The sequence below is a fragment of the Triturus cristatus genome, chromosome 1_2, assembly GCF_964204655.1.
Source record: "Triturus cristatus chromosome 1_2, aTriCri1.1, whole genome shotgun sequence".
In the NCBI taxonomy this organism is placed as follows: Eukaryota; Metazoa; Chordata; class Amphibia; order Caudata; family Salamandridae; genus Triturus; species Triturus cristatus.
This window is the reverse complement of record NC_140580.1, coordinates 417,725,300-417,742,769: the sequence shown is the minus strand read 5'-3', so window position 1 is coordinate 417,742,769 and position 17,470 is coordinate 417,725,300. Positions and strand designations below refer to the sequence as shown.

The 17,470-nt window shown below is 39.5% G+C and overlaps 1 protein-coding gene across 1 annotated transcript in view; it reads left to right on the top strand.

The window, feature by feature from the left end:
* PCDH15 (protocadherin related 15) overlaps positions 1–17,470 on the top strand; it is a 2,378,624-nt gene that overhangs the window by 222,067 nt on the left and 2,139,087 nt on the right. The window contains exon 2 of the mRNA XM_085614969.1: positions 856–974. Within this exon, the coding sequence (XP_085471095.1) occupies positions 884–974 (91 nt within the window). The 5' untranslated portion in view covers positions 856–883. The remainder of the gene's footprint in view (positions 1–855; positions 975–17,470) is intronic.

Here is a 17,470-nt window from a genome sequence, read left to right as displayed (position 1 = left end):
TGCAGGGTTAGGCAACGCAGCGACTTGAGCTGCTGGGCCTTACTCCATGTCTACGAGGCCATGAAAGCCACCCAAAGTGGCTTTGTGTGGCCTCATAGATATGGGTCAGCACTCTGCGCCGCGGTGTGTCAAAAAAATTATGCACAAGCTACGCAATGGGCTTGTAAATAAACCCCTATATTTGTACTCCCGCACATTTGCCTATTGACAGCACAGTGTAGTATTTTAACAGTTAAAACAGACTTGATCCACGCTCAAATAAAGGTGTGAAGTCATGTATTGTGTGATTTTATATAGTTAGAATTGCAAACCAAATAACCATAGTTTGGTTCATAGCTAATAAATTGGCTTTATACAGCAAAGGGTCAAAATAGAATCAATGTATTTCTGCTAAACAATGCTAATGTTGGAAGGTTTGAATGCTTCTATCAAATTATACTAAAAAAAGAGGCATTTACATGACAAAACAGCCACTCTGCCGTAGTCAAGAAGATTCTATTTTGCTGGACTCAGTTGGGACTTGGTTATTTTTGTTCTGCTCTAAGACACAGCCGTATGTTTCTAATTTCCTGAATTTTGATTCAGAATGAAAAGTTCACGAGGATTCTTCTGTGGAGTCGTTTTCAATGTCTTTATATTTCTTTTATACCCGCGTCATCTGGCCTCGAAATATCCATCAAACGCTGTGGAGAGCCACATTGATTCTGTTAATGAATAGCCATTTCATTATGGCCACATGCCACTGGTGATTAACTGTGAAGTCATTAGGAGTCCCTGTGTGAAAACCATCATGACATAAATCACTGCATGACACACGCTCAAAATAACCCCTGGCTTTATTTTCCTCCATTTTAGATCCATGTTGAGTGAAGTTTGACAGAAAATGCTACAGCAACCTCATCGCTGGACGTGGTTTCTGGCAGGAATAGCTCTGGGCTCCATCTTCCCTTGCTGTTTTGGGCAGAGCGATGACGGTAAGCTTGTTCAGAGTCATGTCTTGTCTCATGCTTGGACGAATGTACAGTGAACGCAAACAACGAGAAGACCCTCTTATCAAAGGAGCAAGGGTTGTGAGTTTTCGATTGGAAAGATCCTAGTCTGGGAAACGTATGTGCAGACAGAAGTAGTATCACTCAGTGGCAAAATAAACGCTTTATGGTATTTGAGAAATTGTAATAATTGCCTAGGAAGTGCATATTGAAAAGAACTGAGCTTACTGTAGATAAAAAGATGACATTGGCATGTACACCCATGCATTTCATATAATCATATCATATTGTAGTTTTCTTCTTCTGAAATTTCCTATTTGCATTGCATGAATGCGCTTGTATTCGATTGAGGAAATACCACCTTGATCAAAACTAAGGGGCTTATTTACAAGCCCCTTGCGCCGCCGGTGTGTCGCTTTTCCCCCATATAGAAAGAGACGCACCATAGGCCAAGGGGCTTGTAAAAAAGCCCCTTAATTTGTAGGTGTGACTTTGATGGGCGAATCATAACGTGCCTTTAAAGAAACAAATCATCCTACATAGAAACAGTAATTTACACATACACACACACACACAATTATGCACTTATTTGACTAGTAAAATATTAACAGAATACTCATGCAACAAAAGGTGAACCAATTAACATGAATTTGAAATGTTACAAAAATGAAGAGCAAATAATCTTTATCCATTTTGCTGTTCCATTAATGTGGAATAGAGCAAAATATACCTTGATACAAAAAACCTAGCCATTCTGTACCCGAGTCAGAATTGAAGAACTGGGTTTTCAACTGTTTGGTGCTTAAACATTTGTTCTTTTTATTGCTTCTAATGGATTACTGCTGCATTGTTGAAAACAAAGCAATTTGGGGGCATATTATCAAGAAACGGCGTTAAAATTATCGCCGCTTTAGAAAACTGCAGCTGAAGCAGCGATAATGGACTTGATAATATGCCCTTGAGAATTCCCATAGAAGCCCATGTTCTGGTGCCAACATGGGCTTCTATTGGAATTCTCTGCGGCATATTATCAAGCCCATTATCGCCGCTTTAGCGGCAGTTTTTTGCTGCTAAACCGGCGATAATTTTAACGCTGTGCTTGATAATATGCCCCTTCATTTGTAAAACTATTGGTCCTGTTCGAAAACATTTTGAAAAATGCCCAGATAACGTTTAGAGGAAACTTGCTGCTCTAGAAAAGATGGAGGCTTAGAAAATATTAGGGTTTATTACTCTATTGAGAAGCCTGCGATGGATTATAGCACTTGCCGAGGAACAACACGAAATTTTTGTAGTGTTTCTGTGTTGGTTGATGGAATATTTCATGTCCGTCGTTGAAAAATGTTTTACACCAACTCATTGCCTTGTCACTAATCAATAGCGCTATGCTACTTTAAGCAGGCACACTCTAGAGTAGAAGTAGTATTCTTTCAAAAGATTCCTAAGGAAATAAATACAGTATGAGAACTAATTTGATTAACCCCTTCGCTGCGGCGCGAATTCCGTCGCAGCGCTGGGGGGGTTTGGGGGGTTGACGGCGCCGCTGTGCTCATGACGGAACCACGCCGTCATGAGTCACGGGTGAGCTGTGCTCATGACGGCGTGGTTCCGTCATGACTCCACCCACTGCGCTAATTACCCGCACAGGCGGGGAATTAGCGCCGCGTGGGAGGAGCGGCCGCCAACGGCCGCAGTATGACGGAACCACTCCGTCATGAGCACAGCGCACCCGTGGCTCATGACGGAGTGGTTCCGTCATGAGCGGGGAATGGGTTAAAACATTCTAGTGTATGTTTTACTTCAATAGACTTTCTATCTGGTCCTAATAGCCTAGAAATCCTTAACATATTGCACCTCTATACTTAATTTCATAGTGGTTGTTGGTAGACTGGCTTTGTTCCTGATAACTAGGGCAGATAAAAGAGCAAATATTTTCGCTTATCCCCTGGTACAAAATTAACTTCTTTTGGAACATACAAACATTCTGTAAGTTACCTTTTTATTGACTTTTTGGGTTCTGTATTATTGAAATATTTCTTGATTCACCAGTCAAATCGTTAGCATAACTCAAATCCATGTCTTTCCCAAATGGCTAGTTGATTGCAAAGAGTGGTTCAAAGTTCGTGGCTGCCTTGATATTAAGCTAATTGCTGTTGTTAGACCCCCTTCATGTGGCCGTGGTGCAAATCAGGTACTACTGTACCTCAACCATGCATGTTGAAGTTTGCTGCATTCGGATGTGTCGGATCTGTCCTATTATGGCTTAGCATAATGGGTCAAGTACAGCCCGTTCAGCACTTGACTCTAAGAGGTGACAACAGAGAGCAGTCACAGGCTTCTCAAGGAGGTAGTGTTGGCATGTTTGAGTTCAGGATTCAACAATCTGAAAACAGCACAGTTCCTCTTCAACCCAGGGCTTTACTTTCATGACAAAATAATACTTTGCACACTAAAATAAAAAGCTACGTGCAGAGGGTAAGCAAGGTGAAATTAAGTGTCCTGGTTGTGACTCTATGTGCTTTCTATCCACAGGTCCTCCCTTTCTAGGGTTCAGTCTGTTCGCTCCCGGTAATAAGGTAGTTACCCAATTATGGCTCAGATGTAGATGACCCATTCTGTTTTAGGTTGTGTCTCTCACAGTTCCATTATTCAGTTGTTCTTTAGCTAACTCGCTAGGTTCCTGCCAACCTTGCTACATCATTCTCTTCGGGCATGAATCTCGGTTTGCCTACAAGTGCCTGCTCCTTCCTGCTTATGGAAGAGAAAGCTTCCAACCAGCAACTTCGTTTGGATCTCCTCATTGAATTCAGGCACCTGCCCCACAGATGTGTCATTGGTGATGCCGTATATTTCTCATGGCTGTGAATGGCAGACTAGCAGGCAAAGATGGTGGTCCTCGCAGAAGATTGGATCACACACAAAACTAGTGGACAGGTACTCCGAGAATAATTAAGTACTGCACAGGCAAATCTCTAACTGGTGGTGCCGCCGTGCCCAGGCCAATCTTTGACTGGCAGTGTGGCTATGCACAAGCCAATCGGCTGGGCCAAAAAGCCACTCCTGAACTTTTTCTGCTCAATTCAGGTTGCGCCTCTTCTCTGCACAATGGCTTAATACAGGTGATGCTTCTTCTGGGAATTACGGCATAGTACAGTTCCCGCTGGGCACAGTCTGTTGGGAAAGACTATGACTGTCCGACACCGGGGCAAACAGCTCACTCTCCGTATTCCTCTTCTTGAAGTCCCATCTTCTCCAAGGTCATGGTGTACCTTTCTCCTTCTGGACACTTTTGTATTGTTAGCAGGCACATTCTCTCTTCCCTGAAAGCAGGCCACTTTCTAGGCACACATATTCAGCTTTTCCAGCAAGAAGTAGGCTGAGAGAATGTCCTTTCACCTCTGGAAAGCTGGCTGTTAGGCAGACACCAGCTCTTGTTGCACAACAATCTTTCTGGTACACTGTGGAGCACTCTATATCTTGGTCATAGAGAACATGGAAGTGGAACTACAAGTGGAGTAGTGTGACCCTAATGTTGTACACTTGCAGCTGATACTATGTGTATACACTGTTTACACTTTCAGAACTAGTTTGAGATTTGTATCCTTTCAAGTGCACTCTCCAAGCTACTTTCCAGACTCTACCTTTGTGTAGAGTGATGATTCACAGCAGGGTAGTTCCACCCTGTAGCACCCACAACAGAGACACAAGGAGGAGTGTACTTTCTGCAACTGGCTGACATCATCAAGGTTGAAAGATTAGGCCTCACTTAAGGGATCCGGTTCACCTTGAAGAGCAGAGTTTGCTGTCCAGTCCTTCATCCCTACCGTCCACCAAATGTCAGTGCCTCAGGAAGGCTAGTCAGCAGCCTCTGCCTCAGCAAAAAGGAGCCTTGTCTCCTCTAGCTGTGCTTCAATGTCTAGATCTCCTCTCTCCAGCTTCAATTGTATGTGGTTTTATTGAAATGTTAAACTATAAATTTTCATCATCCTATGGTTCACTCATACACAATGCATGTACTACCTTGCACAACATACACTTCGGAAGTTATTTTTAGAAATCCAGCAAATGCATTTAAGTGGAATTTAGAATAAATGAGTCAAAAGGTCAATGTTGGGCCAGCAACCATGGTACAACCACACAGAGGACTAGATTGCTTTTACTGCTTCATTTCTTTAATGAGTGCAGTGTTTCATGGAACTACTCAATAAATCAATGTAAAGTTTAAAAGATGAGCTCTTGCTCACCCTTCCCAGACAATTAATGTAAGTGCCATACAATTATGCAAAAGATTCAAGTTTCAGATGTATGTTTCACTTGTTTTAGTGAAAGCAATTTTGCGATCTTTGATATGAAGGCTGAAGCGAAAGTTGAATTTCATAAAACATGAGTGTGGGTGTGGCAGAAGAAGGAGGAATATCACAGTCCAGAAGATATTGTGGGACATTGTGGGGTTGAATGAATATATATTTGGACTTATTCCTGCTTGTGTTCTAGAAAGGACTCTTTCATTCAGTGGAAGACCCTTAGTCATTTTGGAGTCTTGCTTGACTGTGCTGAAGGCAGGCTCATAGCTATCAATATTACAGCAGGTGCCATGACACCAGGCCCATGAGTAAAAAATGTCAATTGCACCTTATTATAAATTTTGTTTTGTCGTGTAGTTTCTGTCAATCTGTAGGATATGCGCATTGTTTGGACAACATAAACCAAGGGCTTGGCCTCTAGACTGATTCCGGGCACCCCCACGGGTATGTTGGCCTAGAGACCAGCTAGCTCACAGTGCCACCATAAGCCCACCTAACCTATCAGGGAGCGAATGGTTTTCTGGCAACCACTGAACATGACAACCCTGACCCAAGCTCACTTATTCTCAGAGTAATATACAGAGAATACACAGTGGGACTTTTTCAACGATATTCAGTGAACCAATGTTATTCTTGCATATAATACATGTGCTGCAATGATTAGTAGATAGAAGCAGATAGATGTGATTACAAGCACCAAAAGAATAAATAGTAGATATAGTTCTACCATGGTGCTGAAACAAGGTATATCTGCAGGTATATAAAACAATGCAGTAAACTAGCTTACTTCCATGATGTGAACCCTACTCTAAGTGTACCTAGAGTGTGTGTAGGTGTAAAACCAAGAATCCCCCCAAGAGACAAACTAACCCTATTACCTGTTGAGATAGAGAGAAAGACCCCGTCTTGGTCAGGAAACCGACACCCCTCACAAGATGTCAGACCGCTGTGCGGTAATTTCTCAGGATGCAAGGACCTCAGTGTCAGCAGAAGTGCCTCCACTGTTAATCTATCGGGAGGCTCATCTTTTATAATAGAAAGCAGCCTTGCAATGTGTGTATAGATTAGTGATGATATGGATATATAGAAAGCCCTGTTGCCACCTAGATGAAGCTAGTGATGACCATTGTACATAGTGTGAAATGAGACCTTGTACATGATGTTCAGGGAGTTGTGATAGTGTTGTGCAAAGCTAGAAGTGTAAACAAGTTTAGTTTCAGGAAAACGAATCCAACATTGTTGTGCACACAAATATGTTAAAAAGGTCAGAGCTAAAAATGTTATTTGTGAGGATAATGTAAGAAATCAGCTGCTTTAACACATGGGCTTTACTTGGGAATGTAACAGTTTACTACTACTAGGAAAAGGAAGCCCATTTTTCTTGCTTGCATTGGGGCCTTTGACACCATTGCTATACAACTGGCTGGAGGGATGTTAGCAATGAGTGCCCAATATAAGAGACTGTCAGTACAAGTGATTGTGGTGTTGAGACACTTTGAGGTATCAGCACCACAGAAATAAACTATTGATTGCTATCAGAGTGTATATTTCCTATAGGATTCTCTCCCTCATTTTGACACAGGTACAGAGAGTAGTACCTCTTAAAAAGTGGACATATTGCTTTCAAAACGTTGGCATGCATGAGAAGGACACTTACATTGTAGGATGAAGTTTAGAATGTTCAGACAGCAGATGGAGAGGAATATTTATAAAGCCCTAATTTGCAAATACATTATTGGTACCCTGTTACCCTCTCACAAATTTCAGATCCAAAAGAATAATTCACAGATATGGCATTATGATTAAAAAAGGGTTTCATATGCTTTGATGACTTGGCTTTTCACAAAAAAATGATTAAATATCGCCCCTAAGCTAAAGCCTTGTATAAGAAGTACAGGAATTCTATGTGCACAACATTCTTTAGAAATGTATCCTATTTTTTTCACCTTTTGTAGTGAAACAGTGGTAAGTTATCTGCTTTATGGATTTTAATTTAGCGTTCATGGCCAATAGGAGTAACAAGTTGGATCTCACACAATGATATGTGGAGTGAGAAGTAAGTTATATTGGTTTTCGCATGTTTTCCATCACAAGTTTGTTCTGAGAGATTCATGTCATATTTGGACTAGGAGGACTAATGATAAGGTGGATGCAACCATCTTCACACCTCCTACTTAAGGATTGCTGCAACTTCCAGTGGGGCTTTAATCAGCTTCTGACAATTACACTGCTGTGCATTCTAAGTAGCCACTTAATGTAGATGTGATCTAACATAATGATGGGACCCACCTTACAGATCTCCTTCCATATTGACTCATTAGTACTTTTAGTACATCTGTTAACAATGAAAATGGTCAAAGAACCACTGTAATTGTTTGTCATTCCTTGCTTCTTTCTAGTCTGCGCTGCCTCCCTATTTGGGTACCCTCCACACTTTTCTCTAATTGAGTCTTTATTAGAAAATAATACTAATCATTAGCTGACAGTGGATGCTTTGTTACTTTTATCTCTATGTCCAGTCTTTCACTTTTGGGAAACACCTTCGTCCTACCCCATGGTGAATCTTAAGTTTGAAATGAACTTCATTGTTTGGGCTCATAGACTTAAAATGAGATTAACACCACTTCATCCAGTACTTCTTTTTCACCAACACAACTTCCTCCAATGAGCAGTTCAATTTTGTATAGATTTCTGACTCAGGTTCATACATGGTAATCCTTCGGGAATGTCAAGATTAAATTTTGCATTAGTTCTTTTGAAAGTTTGTGGCACGTCCATAGTATTCAAGCAAGCAATCCAAAACCCCAAAAATATTCACTCAATGTGGTTCCATTGCCAAAAACAGAATTTAAAAAAGCGAGTGCAGGCCAGCAGCTCCTTTCCTCAAACTCATCTTGAACTAAACTGACTGTGAAAGTCAAACCCACATACATTGTTTAATCTAACGTTTCCGAATTGTTCACATAAATTGCATAATCATTTCCAATGTTCTTGTATTATTAATAAAGCATTATAAATATTTCTGCATGTTTGAAGTAAGTTGAGTATTTCCTGATGTGTATAAAAAACGACCAGCTGCATGGCAGCTGAGAATAAAATAGCAGAAGGTGGAGCGCCCACATTGCTGGTTTTTTGCCTATAGAAGTGGAATCTAGAAATGTTTAAATATTTTTCTCAAAGGTTGGATTTATTTGTTACCAGATCTATTTAGTAGTCTGACGGCATGATTTATGCATCTAAATATAAGTAATCAATTAATGTAGAGTTTACATGTTGGATGATAGGAATATGTTTGTGCCATGAGTGCTACTTTAACCACCACCTTCATTCTTGAAGTTTTTCCTTTTAAATCGTTGTACGTTCAGAAGAAAACACCCATCCTTGTGAATGCACACAGTCGATAAAAGCAACACTTTAAATTATTTCATAACTTAGAGAAGAAAGAATCTAATGCCCATGTTAGGAGTTTGATCTGCAGGGAGAGAGAAAAATGAAATCAAAAAAGTAAAGGTCAGCTGACAAGGACCTGCGCACCTTAAGAATGTCTATGATTATTAAGATTTGTGTGTCAACAAAGGATGAAGGACGGAAACATGTCAGGAGCTTTAGGTCACAATGGAACATGTCAACAATTTTCAGTAGTGAATGTAAGACAAAAATGATTAGAAGGATAAAAAGTTGAAGTACGTCGAACATTAACGACTTGTGTGTGTTGGAGTGTGGGCATGATTTGTATCAGTTTACAAGATCAATTTAAAAACATTAAAAATTAGGAGTATTTAAGTTTGGCTTCAAACCAAAAGGCATTCTTATGAGGAAAAAAATATTTGAGCCTTACACAGAATTTTTATTTTTAGTAGAATTAATCTTGTTATAGTCTGAGGAAGTGGAAGTGTTACTGTTTCTCTTGTGAGATACAGTTAAGGAGTCAGTTGTCTCTGATGAAAAAAATGCTTTCTCAAAAGTGAATTGAGAAGTTGGTTGTATTATGGTCTGTCACAAATATTAAAGTGCGTTATCTTTCTGCCTGACTTATTTGATGATGGTGGCATGACAATTGTCTTAATTCCAAATTTACATGAAAAGAAACTAAATTACAATTATACACACAGGAAAGGTTGTAATAGTTAAATATCAATATATTAACTATTTCTTACTTACTGCAAATGCACAATTAGTATGCCTTAAATGTATTTAATCAAATTGAGCAACTTACATGGGAGACCAAAAGAAGATATAGCAAGTTATGATTTGGGGAAACAAGTTTACAGGAAGTGTAGTGGTGAATTACAACTAGAACAAGTATTCAACTGTTCTTGCTGACAGATTACAAAATCTAAATACAAATGATACATTGGCATTTCGTATGACAGTTTCTATCAGCAAAATCTGATTTTTAATTAAATAGATTTGAAGAGGGCATTTATATAGATTAGTCATGGGTTTACATATTAGCTGTAGCTGTTGAATGTCTCTTTTAGTATGTGTGTATTCAATCTGTGCTTTATGTATTTTCTTTATTTAAATTATTCTTATTCTGGAACTTAAAATTGCAATATTTGATAACATTAAAACATGTAAATTGTCTACACTGCTATCCACAACTAAAAACCCTTCATGAGGGAGAAAACTACTTTTCTTCTACGTTTTTTATCGGAGAGCACTAAAGGCCTGATTTTGAGTTTGAGAGAAGAGACCAGTGCCAGTCAGTCGTTGCTGTAGTTCCATCACCTCATTAGTAAGTACAGCCACCTTACTAGTTACTGTGGTTTGTGACTGCTGAATCATGGCATTGTGCGCCCATAGTTGTATATAGTACTCCTGCGCCTCAGTTCTTTGTGCAGATAGTGCCTGCAAAATTGAACTTAACGAGGGCTTTGATATTGGCTCTGATGTTGGCACCATCCCCAATGCAGTTGTAACTGTATTCACTGCTAATGCACTACTCTCAGACATGGAGACTTCCTTTGCAATTTGTATAGAACCAACCGAATAAGCAATGGGAGAGCCCCCAATAAACATAACTTCTTTTGATGGATGCTCCATTGTAGTTAGAGAAGGAGAAGTATTTTGACTGCTAATAGGCCCCGGGGCCTGCCCTGAACCAGATAGTCTCAAAATGATAGCTTTAACTTCTCCCTTCGAGGTCACCCATTTACATAGAGGGCTATCCTGTGGCTTTACTTTTGAGTATACTGATGCTGGTACGTTGCCTTGTTGATGCATCCCATTTATAGGTATAGGTTCAGGAGCCTTTCTGAGAGATCTAGCCTGTTTAGTAATTTTTAAATTAAGTTTTTTCTTTTTAGTTGATGAAAGGCTAGCAGTATCCTCAGGTAGATGACCCAGTGAATCATCTATATTTGTTGCAGGTGAGGAGGCAGATAGAATATCAGCTTTAGTAGCTCGCTGTTTTGAATGCCCATTTAAATGTTTACCACCATCCAGAGTAAGTAAGTCTGTCAGAGCTAAAGATTGCATAGGCTCTAGCAAAGGTATATTCTCCTGCTCGGCAGTTTCAGCAGTTTCAATTTCAGAGGTTAATAACTCAGATCCCGAGCTTCTCACAGGCTGTAGAACAGTTCTCTTATTATCAATTGTGCTGCTTAAGTCAAAAGCGCCCGGAGATGGCAACTGTGCAAATGAGTGTGTTTGCATCGGCAATAATATTATATCAGTTGCACTTGAGCCTGTAAAGCCAGGAGAGCCAATGGAGGCAGCAGCAGCATCACTCACCTCTGGATGAAGTAACTGGGGAAGTTGCAATTCCTCTGGCGCATGTGAAGACATTAAAGCACCCTCGGGATGTAACACAACCAGACTCTCTGAAGGGGATACCGGCTCTGAATCACAGGCTAAATCGGGCGATTCCCCAAGCCCATGCTGTACCGCCTCCATTACAATTGCAGCCATAGCAGCTTCTGGGGCAGCGACAAGGAAATCCGCTGCCTTTCCCCACTGCAATAACCTCATTACCGGTCTGCCAACTCTAGGCACATTCTTCTTGCTTGCACCGCCGGTCAGCTCGTTTCTAGGATTATGAAGAGTAGCAGCAGCGGAGTTTTGGTTCCAGCAACCACCAAATAGAGGTCTGCCCACGCATAACCTCTGATCACAACCCTGTTTTCAAAAGCGTTCATTCAGCAGATGAAGATAAGAACAAGCGATCTTTCTCGTTTCCTAGGTAATTAGTGACTGACCCAGAGTTTATAACATACACTCAACAAATTCTTATGGAGTTTTTACAGTCAAATATTAATACGGCTTCTCCTTTCATTGCATGGGACACAATGAAAGCTTATATACGGGTTACTACTCAACAGTATATTTATCACATAAATAAAACTCAACAGAACAATCTAAAATTAACTTGCGATACACTAAAACGGTTAGAAATCATGCATGCGGAGGAATTTAAGTCTAGCGGCCCAAACAGAGATCTAATATATGCATCTCTTATTGACACACGCTTACTTCTGAGCAGGAAGCTCATGAAAATGATAGCAGCTGCTTTTAACATAAAACAATCTCACCAATATGAATATGGGGACCAGTTTGGGATGATTTTGGCATACCAGATTGCAGATAAAAAATCTAAAACGCAGATATACACGATAAAAGGTAGAGATGCCAGGTTACATACATCTCGATTCAATTTTAGAACAATTTACTACATTTCATATGGAGCTCTACACCCTTCCTGGTAACATAGATTAAAGTGCACTGGACAGATACGTACAACTTGGGGAACCCTTATCTCTGAGTCTAGAGGCAGCGGACTGTCTTCAACAAGATATTACTGATGAAGAAATAGCATCTGCTACAGCCACACTGCCTTCCAGTAAGGCTGCTGGGGACGAAACTCTGCTGAAAGAATTTTATAAAACTTTTACAAATTCTATTCTTTCGTTACTTCATGATGTGTGGGAATGTGTGGATGCTCCCAAGTCCTGGGATATGACGAACATAGTTGTTTTTCTTAAAAAGGGGAAGTCTGCAGGGGACTGCGGGGTCTTACCGCCCAATATCCCTCATTAATTCTGACGCTAACATTTTTGCCAAAGTATTGGCTAACCCGTTAGCACCCTCCATGCCAGACCTTGTATCTGATCAACAGCATGGGTTCATAATGGGAAAAGATACCACTGCTCACGTTAATACAGCCATATCAGCGTTTGATATTGCTAATAGGACATCTTGTAATTGAGGGATGGTCCTTTTAGATGCTGAAAAACCATTTGACCCCTTCGTGTGGGATACATTATGGGCAAGATTTCTGTGTCAATTTTTCTCAGATGGTTAGGCATAGAATTCCACAGGGTAGCAGCTTTCACCGAGAAAGCACGGCCAACGGTCATTGCCTTCACAAAACGAGGAATAACCAAGAGATTCCGACTTTTAGATCTGAGTGCCCTGGTTTGGTTGTATTTCTGAAGTCTTTGCTTCAGATATTGAGGGCCGGTCTCTCTAGTTGCTCTATGTGCAAGTACCAGAGCTTTAAACTGCACTCTTCTCCTAACTGGGAGCCAATGTAGGCTGCGCAAGTGGGGGGTAATATGGTGTTGCAGTGGCACATTCCTGATCAACCTGGCTGCTGCATTTTGGATAAGCTGTAGTCTGCTCATCAAGTACTCCGGAAGACCAATATGCTCACGTTAATACAGCCATATCAGCGTTTGATATTGCTAATAGGACATCTTGTAATTGAGGGATGGTCCTTTTAGATGCTGAAAAACCATTTGACCCTTTCGTGTGGGATACATTATGGGCAACACGGATTACCAACAGACTACCCGACCGCTTTTTGAAGTGGATTTGCTCACTATATATCAATCCACAGGCTAAACTTCTATATACCAACTTGTATTCGGCCTCTTTTCTGATACGTCGTGGTACCCAGCAGGGGTGCCCACTCTCCCCCTTGGTGTTTGCTTTATATACAGAGCCATCCGGTAAAGCATTAAATCGGAATACTCGTATTATTTCATTTAGCAATGGGATGTGTCAACTTAAAGCTATTGCGTATGCTGATGATATTGCGGTATTCACATCTGACCCAGTATCAGCATTGAGTTCAATTCAGGAAGAAGCAAAGACTTTTGGTCACTTCTCAGATTGAAAACTTAATTCCCATAAAACTCAAATTCTTCATAACTTGGATTTGACTATCCCTCTAACTGGAGGCTGTGTTGTTGCAACTTACTTGGGGGTTCGTATATCTACTACTATCGAACAAATCTGGAAACTTAATTATGAACCATTACTTCATTCGGTTACACAAAAATTGAAGAACTGGAATAAACTTCCAATAACTATTATTGGTAGGACTAAGATAATCAAGATGACAATTTTACCTACGTTTCTATATTTGTTCCGAGCCTTACCTATACATGTCCCCAACTATTATATAAAAAAATTGGAGGGTGCCATCAGCAGTTTTATTTGGGGCTATAAGCAAGCACACCAAGCAATACACTTTCTTAAACTGCCCTATAAGCTGGGTGGATTACAACTTCCTGATTTCAAACTTAATTTTTGGGGGAAGCATTTACAGGGCACTTGCAAAGCTTACTAACTGATAAACATCCATATTTTGGCCTCCCTCTGGCATTGGGCACAGACAGCACAGACAGCAAAATGCTTTTGTATAGGATTAACGATCCTAACTAATATAAAAGGGTCCTTTTTACGACCATTAGGGATATGGTCCGCATATGGCACAAAATTCTCGATTACTGCTCACTTACATTCAAAGATCTCACACTGCATGACTACTTTAAACTATGGAATAATCCAATCCTCCCAAACATATTTCAAGATCTTACTGCTTGTAGATGGGCAAGGTGTGGTATTGAATGGCTCGGCCAGCTGTACGACACCAATGGTTTTCACACTTTTGCATCAATACAATCTACTTTTGATCTCCCACAACAATCTTTTTTTAAATACTTACAAATTAGAGATCATTTTTTAAAATGACAACGAGTGCTACTCCCTCACTCTCATGAATTATTGACATACTTTTTAAATCTTTCACATAAAGCTAAAATTAGTTCAATATATCTCCAACTCTGCCGTTTCAGGGGCGATGACACCTGCCGTCTGGCCTCAAAATGGAGTCAGACGTAGATACTATTACAAATGCTTCTGAGATAGTCTCTGCTCTGGACACACTAGATAATTCCATTCACTCTATATGTCTAATGCTGCAACAATTTAGAACTATTTGTATGCTCTACTACACCCCTAAAAGGATTATTAAATGGCAACAAAAAGCACAGCGCAGATAGATCATGTTGTCCTAAATGAGATTTTATGGCAGCTTATTTTCTTCATATGTTCTGCACCTGTCCTATGTTGTCTGATTTTTGGGAGAAAGTCACAAAATATATTGCTCAATGCTTGGGTTCTGATTTTTTGTTTACTAACAAAGAGATCATGCTAGGATTTAAGGAGAGTGAGAATTGTGTCATGAGAAGTTTTTTATCCATTGCACTAGTTGCCACCCGCCTTTGTATTGCAACAGTATGGATTATACCTAACCCGCCCACTTTCTTAGAATGGCTGGCTCTCATGAAAGACATATATGAGAGGGAACGAGCACTGGCTAAAACTAAAGCTATACGCTCATTGCAAAAATTTAGCCGCACATGGAAATTTCTCTTGTGATTTGTGTGATTCCCTAGACACATATAGTTACTTTTTTTTTCTCTTTTGCTTGATATAATTATTTACTATATGCATGTAACCAATTGTTATTCATTTTTGTGTACTTATCTCTTGTTATATACCCTCTGTATTCAAAACATTAAAAATATAGGGAAAAAAAGATTGTTTTAGCATACATATATATTATATTTCACATGTTCATATATTCCAACCATATATTTCAAATTATTTCAATACACAACAGATACAAATATGTACATGAACGACTTCTCTTACATAAAAAAAGACAGACAGACCAGTGTGTACCAATATGGTGTAGGACATTACCTCTGCCATCTTGATGATACTCCACATGCGTAGTATAAAGATGACCCCTGGCCTGGCGCTTATGTCTGTACATTGAAGGGATCGGCATTCACATGGTTCTTTTCAGTGTACTAAAATGTTTATGGGTGGCACCTCAATGTTGATGACCAACGACCAAACATTTGACATTGTTTTGTTGCTCAGAAACAAGCACCTAAAGCGGGTGTTTATTTATGTAAAACAAAAACCTAATTACCCCAACAGTAGTGTAGGGTTCATAATTCTTTTCCTATTCTTCATCAGCTGTGAATGATGGACTAGGGAAAAAAATAGGGCACATCGTCCACAGTAACGTGCTGGATAGTGTAATGTGCATCCTCCGGCGGCTCCTCCACTGGGCAGTCGAATGGAGTATTCCATCGAGTGAACCAAAGGGAGCTCTGTCAAACGAATACTTAAACTCCATCCATCTCTCACTGAGGAAGGCAGACCAAGCGTTTGGAGGGCAGGTACCTTGTCCACGAAACACTAAATCGGGTCCTAAATGTATTATTGTTTGTTTTACATTTTAACACTAATTTGAAGGAGCTACCATTGCCTGTTTTCAAAATAGGAAATATGTAGTAATTTCTTGACCTTATTCCCTGTCAGCATGTGTAATGATCACTGGCTTTTATATAGTAGGTACATTAATATCTGTGGAGTCATTTACTGGTGATTTTTTCAGTTTCAGTATTATAACTAACATCTTTCTGGTGACAGAATTGTTGTCGTTGTGTTATTCATTAGTTAAAGTTCAATGTATTTTCCGGTGTATGTATAAAAAATGTACAGCAACCATACAGAGATATCCATTTAATCGGTGTGTGTAATCTGTGCAGATAGAGAGCTAAAGCCAAAAGACATTCAATAATCACTGCTATTAAACTTCCTTGTAAATTACTGGCCAATCCATTTCTGTCTGTAAATTATTGTTCTCTTTCTATTTCTTTCTTTAGATAATGAGTGCAAATGCATTCCACTTATAATTTTACATCCCAATCCCTTTCAAAATGAATGTCTGATATTGCCATTTCGCCTAGTCTGGGCTGGTAATAATCATGTTTCATGAGTAAATACACATTCTCAAAATTACTTGTCGGGTGGCAGCATAGTACCTTGTTGTAAAGGGATTGAAATACTGCAGTTGCATTGTAATTTGGAAATATAAAAAGACACAATAATATATTCAGATAGGTGAAATGGAAATGTTTTATATGCTATCATGTTTAAGCTAGGAATATAATCTGACCTGTATAATAATGCATACTGTTCCACAGACATGCACAAGTTCTGCCAATCACTTCAAAGATTATGACTTTAAATGATAGGTTATATTTTCAAATTCACCTTTTACTTGCATTTCTATACCTTAATGCAATAATGCAATTTAATATATTGTACATGGGAATACTATTGGATTGGACACCTGCTATTTTTGCTAATCTTCTGACCGACTGCTTTGTCACTGGGGGCTATGTCATGGACAACTGACTAGTCAGATTCGTTATGTATGGAAATTATCTTGTTAGCTCCTCTCCTATTACTTACGATTTAACTTTTTCAGGGATGTACTCACCCAATATTTCTGATGCTAACTGCATTTTAAGATTGGCATGCTGTTCTCCATCATCCCAACTGCACTTAAACACTTGGAAATGACTATACAGTCTCCTCAGTAGGAAATACTTTCAGTTTTTTACTTTGATTCCATCAAGAAGGCATTCAGATGTGTCACACATTTGCCATAAATTCAGAATGTTGTCACTCTAGTTGCTCATTAGATCACTGTAGTAAAGCTACTGCTCACCAGGGAAGTCTGCTGCTGGTATTAAAAGTGCATGTTTCAGTCTGCATATCAGAATTTTTTAATGAAATAGAAGAGGATTTGAGAAGTCAAAATGTGCCCTAATTTTTCTTTCTTCAGCACTAATCATAATTCCTATGGCAAAATGAACCCCCTCATTGTGTTCCTTTTTAAATTAAATGTTTTAAGTGTTACCAGTTTATTCCAATCAAGATGGCTTCAGGTTTGCCATACTTTTGTCATAATGAAGACAGTAAGTGCTCAAGTTTTTTTTAAGAACACTCTGGGACATTCTGTCATTAGGCTATACTTGGGCTACATCTGGGTGATATTTGGGCTACATTTGGGCTCTTTTG